Raw genomic sequence first — 10,154 nt, 5'->3', positions numbered from 1 at the left:
AGTTACTTTACTTTTTCTGCTATTTGCGGCAAGTTTAATCGCCACCAAATAAATACTTTGGAATATGATTCGATTACGAAAGTATTTGACTAGTTATTTTATTTTAGGGAAGGAGAGGAGCTTCGTTTTTTTATTAAATCACTTTAAAACAACAGAATATTATTATATTATGTAACCAAACTAGCAACTCATGTCGATGTTTTAGCTTGAAGGAGAGCTCTAATCAACTCTGTTTAATTAATTCGTCTTGATAGCGGTAGGTTATCGGTAGGTAAAAATTTATCCGCATCGAATATATATTTATATGCATTCCCTCCTTTTCGTCTCCTAAAGCTCCTGAGTTCATCTCCACATTATAGAACCACATATATAGTGGCAAAGTTGTGTCTTCTTTTCACTCAGCAGCATCCCCCCCACCCCCCGACACACACAAGAGAACCTTATAATACATAAAAGAAATTAAAATACAACACTCTTAGACTAGGTGTAGTGAAAGGCAAATACAACACTCTTATAATAGTGGATTCTATTATATGCATACATTTTAAAGTTGTTCTAAATATGTATTCATAATTCGAGCCGAAAACAATAAGTTTAGCTGATCTCACAGAATTAGCCCGAGATCCACGTCTCAATATAATCTACAGATAATTTTTAGGGATAAGGCAAAGTTCGTTTTTCTTATGCATGGTAATTCCAGGCCTCACATTTGTGTCAATGTCTTCTTTTTTCACTCCATAAGGTAACTCCCAATCAAATGCATAAACAAGATTTGACAAAGCAAGTTCCATGGATGCAACCCCAAGTGCAATACCTGCAGAAACGGATTCAAGATTTAATTTTTATAAATTCAAAATTCTAAGCTATTTGAAAATATGTATATTAGTTAGCAGCTGTAAATATCTATTTGGCCGAGCGACAAAATGTATAATTTTCCCTAAAAAAGTTGTGGGTTCGATTAAATACCTGGGCAACCTCTTCTGCCTGCACCAAATGGAAGTAACTCAAAATCTTTACCCTTGTAATCGATATTGCAATTCAAGAATCTCTCGGGTATAAATTCTTCTGGATTTTCCCATATTTCAGGATCCCTCGCAATAGCCCAAGCGTTAACATGAACTATGGTTCCGGGCCGAATTTCATAACCTTCTAATATTGTTTTTTCCATTGATTCTCTTGGAACTAGAAGTGGAACTGGTGGATACAATCTAAATATTTCCTTTATCACTGCTTTGAGATAAGGCATGTTTTGGACATCTTCTTCATTTACAATGCCTTTCTTCCCAACTGATTTTCTGATTTCTGTTTGAACTTTTTTCATGGCTTTTGGATTCTTTATCAAGGCTGTCATTGCCCAAACAGTTGCAGCTGCACTAGTGTCTGATCCTGCAACTAACACATTCTACAAGAAAAAGAAAATAAAAGTTGTAAATTCATGAGAAATTCTCAAGGCAATAATAAACACATTGATTTTTCGAAAAATAATTTCCGTCATACTAAACACACCCTAAAAGTAGCAAAATCAATCCATCTTTTAGTTATCTGCCCAACCAATTTTAAAGGGGCTGGTGTTGACCGATTTTCTGGCTTGACCCGAGTGCTCAAACTTGAAATGACTCATCAAACTATTAGGTTAAAAGGATCAATTAGTGTAGCTTGATGGTCAAATTGCAAACCAAAATCAAACATTCAAAATTAACTTTGGAAATTGAGAATTATGAAGATTTGAAAGAACTTAAACTAATAATTTAAGAAAAATAAGTTAGCTTTCAATTATTATTCAAAAAGCAACAAAAAAAAGGAGGGTAGGTTCGATCATGTTGAGCATATTGGGTCATGACCCGTCATTTAACTTATCTTGACCCGACCTGTTTTGACTCGGGTAAACTTTGGGTGGGTTGGATCACGGCCTGTTTTAACCATGTCCATGTATGGTCCAAGCCGCCCATTTAACACCTCTACGTGCGTACACTCGTACACATACACATACACATATACATAATGTGTGTGCGAGCACGTCTAAAGTAGGTAAGTTAGGGAAATTACCATGAGAAGTCCTTTAATATCCTCCATAGTAAGATCAATTGGTGTTAATTGCTCTTTCTTCAATTGTAGCAAAAGATCAACAATATCTCCATCCATATATTTTGGCCTATTGGGATTGAGATGTTGCTCAATGAGTTCTTCATAAAAATTATCCAAATCCTTGAAATTCCTCTCAAGTCTATATATCAATCCACTTATTTTATCAATCCAACTTAAAAAAGGAAAAAAATCAGATACAAAGAAACTAGCCATCATTTCTTGTGCCTCAGCCAAAAGAAAATCAAATCTCTTCCTTTCATGTGCTTCTTCTTCAAACCTAACACCAAAAGCAACTCTACAAATAATAGTACTAGTTAATGAAATCATTAAATTACTCAAATTGGTAATTTGTGAAGTAGAAGCTTGTTTTGATATTTTCTTAATCATTCTAAAAACTTCATCTTCACGAATTGGAGTAAATAATTGAACTTTCTTTAGACTAAAANTCCAAGCAAAGAGGGGCATGCTGTGAACACCTAATTTTTGACCACACCCAAATTCTATACTATTTTAGTGTAAATATTTTTTCTAAGTCTAATCCTAATATTTTAAATCTTTTATCTTATTTTTAATAGATTTTATTTGAGAAAAGTAAAAAAAAATTACAAAAAAAATAATAATAATATTCACATGCTTATATTATAAATTTTGTTTCTACTTATAAAGAGAAAAGAAAATTTACAAAAAAATATATGATTTCTTTTAATTAGAATTATAATAAATAAGTTAGTTTAGCTTTAGTATGTTTTGGGTGTCATTTAGTTATAGTGTAAATATTTTGTTTGACTATATTATTTTAGTCTAAATATTAGGTAGCTAATTTTTTTTATCTCTATATTCTATTTTAAAGAGCAAAAAGAAGAAAAAAAATAATAAAATAAACAAAAAGATTAACTAAGCACTCCTCACGTATTCCCCCACGTCTCCATCCACAACCCCACTTCCTCACTTTACACTAGCACACACGATTGCCCCACGTCCCCACTTTTCATTTCCATCAACACACACATATCTAAATATAATACACATACATTTACAAAAGAACGAAAAAAGAGGTCAGAAGCAAAAAGAACAAAAAGATAAAAGAAAGAAGAGGAAGTCTGACAGAAGTCAGAACAACAAAACAAAAAGAACGAAAAAAGGCTTTGAGGAAAAAGAAAGAAAAAGCTAAAAAAGAAACAGAAGGCAAAGCAACAAGAAAGAAAAAGGGAGTTTGAAGACGGAGTTCGAGATTTCGTTCGCGGTTCCGAGTTCGAGGTTCTAGAAAAGTTAGCATTGCTAGCTTTGAAAATCAGTAGATTGTGACCGTGATTTTATTGTAAAAAGCTTCACAAAAAAGGTAATATTTAAATTTTTATCATCAACATGAAAGATAGTATTGTTGGTTCTGATTAATTTTAGCTTCATCTTTTTATTTCCATTTCTGTATCTTTGAGTTGTTTTGAGTATTTTTTTTTTCCGAACTAGAGTGAACTGAATATTTGTTTGGGTGTCGGTTCAAGCTAAATTTGATTACCAAACTTTTTGATTACAAATAATATTTCCATTATAGTTAACTTTAAATCTTTCAGGAATCATGTTATTAATTAACAATCATCTTTCAAAGTTTTTTTTTTTTTTTATAATATCATCCTTGCTGGTCTTATTTAACTCTTATGATGATATTGCAAAATTAGTTAATTTTTTTTAAGTGAGTGTGTTTATACGTGTATAGAAGAATTAAGGTGGTGAACAGTAAAATAATTCCCATGTTGATAGTTTATAACATGGTTTGTATATAAAGAATATGTTGTGAATTAATCATGTGTTAAAAAGGGTCGTCAATAGCAATTTAACTTGTAAAAATAATTTTTTTTTCTTTTTTTCGAATCCATGATACTTCAAAATAATTTTAAGTTTAGAAAGTGTTAATAAATACTTCTGACAATATTTTTCTTCAAATCTGAATAAAAGAAAAATAATATTTCCTCGATCGAAAAGATTGTACTGACTTTCCTCTAACTAGTCATAGTCTATCCAATTAAACTTTATATATTCCTATCCGAATTTTCTAAATAATGGTGGAACTTTGAAAGTGTTGACTTAAAATAATTTCCATTTTTTTTTTAAAGATGTTTAATTTATTACTCCATTAATCTCATATGTAGTATGAAGCAATTCACGTGGTAGTATGACATAGGCACGCTTTTAATCTATTATCGTGATTATGTACACGTTCGCGTGAAATAATTATGATTCCCAAATTAAGACCAAAGTACGCGTTCGCGCGACTTTGGCCAAACAATCTTAATAATAAAAAGCGTTATTAATCGTGGACACGTTCGCGTGACATGATTTTGACGCGCCAAAAGAAAAGAGTATACGTACGCGTAACTCAATTCTTTAATTATCAATAATTTAAGCAATTAAAAGCGGTAAAAGGGTAAATGCACATAGGTTTAAAAGCACGTAATTAAATAATTTAAGCCAAGTATAAATTTTAAAGCGACCGTGCTAAAACCATGGAACTCGGGAGTGCCTAACACCTTCTCCTGGGTTATCAGAATTCCTTACTCGGTCTTCTGTGTTTCGCAGATTTAATCAGAGTCAATTTCCTTGAATTGAGATTTTAAAATAAATGGTGACTTGGGACACCAAAACTCAATTCCAAGTGGCGACTCTTTGAATTAAAATAAATTAATCCCTTTTCAAATAATGTCACTTAAATTGGAAAAACTCCTTTTCTTTCCTATCATCCCTCGGAAAAAAAGGAGGTGTGACACATGGGTACATGTGTTTATAACATCATCAAGCCTCTGAGGGCATCCCATCATATCATCTCGGCCACTGTGGGCAAAATCATCAACGTATACCAGCTGATCAGGTGGTGGTGCATGTAACACCATAACCGTTCCCCCATATATATATATATATATATATATACGCGTATATAACGCCATCTGGTCATGGGTCTATGTAAATGAATGCAATGCATGAGAAGTACGTCAATAAAATCTTTCGGAGTGTCATAGGACCATTATGCCTTTGATTCAATGCATGAGAAGTACGTCAATAAAATCTTTCGGAGTGTCATAGGACCATTATGCCTTTGATTAATATCATAAAATAAACTTTACCAACTTACGTATTTTCTGAGACCCATGAACAGACGATAGAATAATATGACCCATGGGGAATCAAGAACATAAGCATCTCTAGTATTTCTATGAATAGAGTCATTTATGAAAATTATGCATTTGCTCATTTCGTTTGTGTCGTATAGATCATGCCAAAAGAAAGAAGGGATAGCCTTAACATACCTGAACCGATTCTCTTGACAATTACTCTAACACACGTTAATTGCGGCAAAACATGTAACGGAGGATCGAAGTAGGGGAAAATCTGTACGATATTCTTTGAGAAAGATTGCACTGTACTCCCTTAGAATCGAAAAATCCCGTTTTTATAACATTACGAAGTCTCGTATGATTTTTTTTGTAGCAAAATCACGTAGCTAACCTGAAGTCTTTTGTGACTGTGTTTGTTGAATCCTTTGTGATTGTAGAGACTTGAAATAAATTTATAGAGGTTTATTTATGTCTTTGAGTGTGGGTCCCACTTATGTGGTGACTTAGCCACACCAAACCTTCAAAATTTTCCACCTTTCACATGAGCTTAAGAGTCACAATTTGGAATTGAGGGGCTGCCACGTAAAGGTTCCATTGTCTTTATCCAAAGACCCTAATTAATCATCCACCAACTCCTTAATTAACTTATTAATACCCCACTAATCCAATAGTTAACTAATTATTCACATAATTAAGAATTATCTCAAATTACTTAAAATACTACTCATTTGACACACTTTATGTACCCTTCTATTATGGTCGTGTGGTACCTTGTATGGCACTAGTCCATAAATACCGGGTGTTACAGCTTGGACCGTATTTTATCTCAAAATGACAACTTTTGAAGAAACTCATTTTCTTCGATTTGCTTACCCTCTCACCTTCACGAATTTACTGATCCCTTGTTTGAAATAGCATAATACTTATTATCCCAAAATAATCTCATTCCCTAGCTTACATCGATTAACTTACGATGAAATTTTAGCGTACAAAACTGCGGGATGTAACATCTTATTTTCGAGCTTTCACCAATTTATTTATGGCGTACTTTCACGTACGAGAAATATGGGGTGTAACAGACCACTATTCATGTCTTTGTGGGATATCCTTATGAGGTAAAAGGGTACAAAGTTTTCAGTTTACCCACTAAGAAGATTCATGTTTCCAAGGATGTAATCTTCCATGAGCACATCTTCCCTTTTGCCATTTTACTTGGCTCCTCCTCTCATCTTCCTTCAGTTTTTGAGTCTGTTTCTTCTACACAGGATGTGCCACTTACTGAGGCACATTCTAATACTCATACACCTCAACCATCAACAGGTATTGATGATGTCTCCACTACAGTCTCACCTGTAGACAACTCAGCTGTACACTCTCCTAGTAACTCATCACATGTTATTCCTTCACCACTTTTAATCAAGCCAACCAGGTACCTAGAAGGTCTACTAGAGAACATCACCTACCTGTGCATTTGAAAGATTATATCTGTTCCATACCTAACTTACACCTTGATACACATCCTACATCTATTTCAACATCTTCCAACCACATCCACTTTAGATTCCTTTTTCTCTCTTAATGCTCTTTTCTCTAAACATCGCCATGTTTCCTTCACCTCCTTAGTTCCTGATAGTTAGCACCTTGTGCAAAGTGTTTGTCATGATAGTGAGCCAAACTCTTACGAGGAAGCAGCTTTAGACCCTGCTTGCAAGCAGCCATGACATTAGAGTTTGAGACACTCCATGCCAATCACACTTGGGACTTAGTTCCTTTGCCTATAGGGAAGAAGCCAATAGGCTGTAGATGGGCGTATAAAATCAAGCACAAAGCTGATGGTAGTATTGAGAGATTCAAGGCCATGTTGGTGGTGAAAGAATATACTCAGCAGACTGGTATTGACTACACTGAGACCTTTTCACCAGTTGTGAAAATGACCACTATCAGGGCACTCATAGCAACTGCAGTAAAGAAACATTGGGGAATCTTTCAACTTGATGTAAATAATGCCTTCATAGGGATCTCCATGAGGAAGTGTTCATGGATTTACCTCCTGGCCTATTGGTTGATGCACCTGGACTAGTGTGCAAACTGAACAAATCACTATATGGCTTGAAACAGGCCAGTCGACAGTGGTATGCTAAACTAGCTGAGGCTCTATGCTCCAAAGGATATGTTCACTCCCTTAGTCACTATTCTCTATTTTACAAGAAGACTAACTCCTCTATTATCTTTGTTGTTGTTTATGTTGATGATGTAATCATTACAGGAAACAACTCAAAGGAGATTACCTTGTTGAAATTTTTTTTGCATGCTCAATTTATGATCAAGAACTTGGGAAGATTACACTATTTCCTAGGTTTGGAAGTTCTCTACAGGGATGATGGTGCCATAATCTCCCAGAGGAAGTTTGCATTTGATCTATTGAAGGAGTATGAGTGCCTCCATTGTAGTGCTTTTAGTTCATCACTGGATCTTAATGTTAAACTCAAAGTTAAGGAAGGTATGCCCCTAACAGATCTTTCTATCTATAGGACCCTGGTAGGTAAGTTGAACTTCCTCACAAATACAAGACTGGATATTGCATATAGTGTGCAACAACTTAGTCAATTCATACAAGATCCCAGGGAACCTCACTTGAAGGCTGCTTATTGTTGATACCCAATTTTTTCCTAGATATTTTTTTATACTTAAATACTTTCGAAAAGACATATATATATGCATATATGAGCATACCCAAGTGTTTTGGTATTTTTCCAAGTTTTTTTTTTTAAAAAAAAAGATTTTTTAAAACCAATTTATTGTCTATTTTAATACTATAAAATTCAATAATTATTCCCAAAATTATCATTTTTGGTGAATAATTCATTTTTATTTCTCATGTTTATACTAAAATATAGTTTAAATAAATTTTGCATATTTTTTACACATTTGTTTGGAATTTTTAAAGCTAAATTGCATATAATTGCAATTATAGCCTATTTTACAATTAATTGCATTTTATAATTATAAAATTATTTCCAATATTTTTAGATTAATATTTATACATTATTAAATAGTTCAGTGTTTTTAATTTATTTTTAAAATTATTTTAACTATTTTTATAAAATAAAAAGAGAACTAGGCTATTTAACATGTAGCCTCATCTCATTACAATTATGGCCCATTCAGATTTCAATTCTAACCCCCAAATTTCCCAGCCCAATTTCAACTTAGACCCGACCCACACCCAATTCAATTACACGGTCCAACTCCAATCTAATCTGAGCCGTTGATCATATGAGATCAACGGTCCAGATTTTATTTCCTAAATTAAATCCCAACTTCCCTCCCCCGACCCCTCATTTTTCACGAGACTCTCTCTCTCTCTCTCTCTCTTGGTCTCTTCCTCTCCCTTCTCTCTAGAACCTTCTGGTTCTCTCTTCTTCTCCGATGAATCCACCGCCTCTCCGGCCACCTCCAGCCTCACCTCTCTCGACCCCCAGCCGCCGTGAAATCTTGTTTTGTTGATTCCCTCTATCTTCGAGACCCCAGAAGCCCCACCATACAAGATGGTCACCGGAAGCTTTGCCTGGTTCGTCTCCGGCCATTCTCCGATGGGTTTTGGTCCGATGGTGCTACGAACACCATTATTAATGAGTTTCACAGCCAGGTTTCTTACCTCTCACTGGTTTCTTACGAAATCCTAATTTCTACCTAGACCTCTTAAATCTCTGTCTTTTTAACGATTTTTAACTTACTCTTTTGTGTTTTACACTACTCTCTACTCGATCTTTACGATTGCTCAAGTTTTCAACGTTTTGTTCTTCTTTTTAAAACTAGGGTTTCTGAACCTCTTTCGAAATCACTATATCTTCTGATTTTTTTCTAGTACTATATGTTTGTGTTTGTATTTCTGCTTGTTTGTGTGATCTTCTGGGTTATTCCCCAATTTCTATGCTTAATTTTGTTCTAACGTTCCACTGATTCTGTGATCTCTTACTTAGGGTTCTTTGGTTTTGTGCCTATTGTGTTTAAATAGGTCTAATTATTTTCTATTTACTAAATGTTCTGCTGATTCTGTGCATCTCTTCGAATCCTTGATTTTTGTATATGATTTCTTTGGAGGTTTTCCACTGATTTGAGTCACTTCCTTGTTTGTGAGATGCTTTCCTTACTTGGTGCTGATTCGCTGTGATTTTCAATCTCGTCCGTGACTTCCTGAACCAATTTTTTCAAAAATCAGTCTGTAATCCGTAGGTTTATGTGCACAATATACTTTTTTTTAACTTTCCTTGTATTTATTTTGTACTTAGTCCCTATAACATGCATCATGCTATTCCTGTAAGAAAATATCAGTCTTGCAAAAAATCTTCCTTATTTGATGCAATTTGTACCGTTTGAGCTATGACTCCCTAATTAAGGGAAATCCGAGTCTTTAATTGATTCTAATAGGTACTCTTTCCATAATTGTAATCAGTCTATATGTATTACCTTATTTTCCACTTATTTTCAAAACTATAAATGCCCTACCCTCTCTTTAGCAAGACGAACATAAAATTCATTATTCTGAACTCTCTCTTACACACATAAGCATACTCAGTGTTCTCTCTTGTTTTCTACACATCCTCTCTCACTTTCGCTGTTGACTACTGATTACTCAGTCGGCTGGGAGCCACAACTGAGTGATTTTGGGGCTGCTCTACTATTCTACTGCTCTATACATTGCTACTTGCTTGGTTTGCATACTACTGCTCACTTCCCTGCACACTACTGCTCTATATTATCTCATCCTCGACTGGTATTCCCTCTATTTGATCTACAGCTTCCAAAACAATATGTTTTTATACGTACTGCATTTTATTTTGTTTCTTTTATGCTTTTACTTATGGTTCTGCTGTTCTTATTGCAACTAACATGCCCCTGTGTTAGTTCATTAATGTGACTATCCTTCTCTTAATTCAGCATGCCTACTGATTTGCTTAA

The 10,154-nt window shown here is 34.3% G+C and overlaps 1 protein-coding gene across 1 annotated transcript; it reads right to left on the bottom strand.

Annotated features, from left to right (window-relative positions):
• Window positions 1-493: 493 nt before the first annotated feature.
• On the bottom strand, window positions 494-6,911 carry LOC109211948 (cytochrome P450 83B1-like). The gene is made up of 4 exons (XM_019375550.1): window positions 6,808-6,911; window positions 2,047-2,524; window positions 967-1,402; window positions 494-814 (listed from the first exon to the last, which is right to left on the bottom strand). Exons 1-4 carry the CDS (start codon window positions 6,909-6,911, stop codon window positions 642-644), a joined length of 1,191 nt encoding a protein of 396 aa, XP_019231095.1. The 3' UTR covers window positions 494-641.
• Between the last annotated feature and the right edge of the window lie 3,243 nt (window positions 6,912-10,154).

This window comes from Nicotiana attenuata, unplaced genomic scaffold (assembly GCF_001879085.1).
Source record: "Nicotiana attenuata strain UT unplaced genomic scaffold, NIATTr2, whole genome shotgun sequence".
Classification (NCBI taxonomy): domain Eukaryota; kingdom Viridiplantae; phylum Streptophyta; class Magnoliopsida; order Solanales; family Solanaceae; genus Nicotiana; species Nicotiana attenuata.
This window is presented reverse-complemented; position numbering and strand designations above follow the sequence as displayed.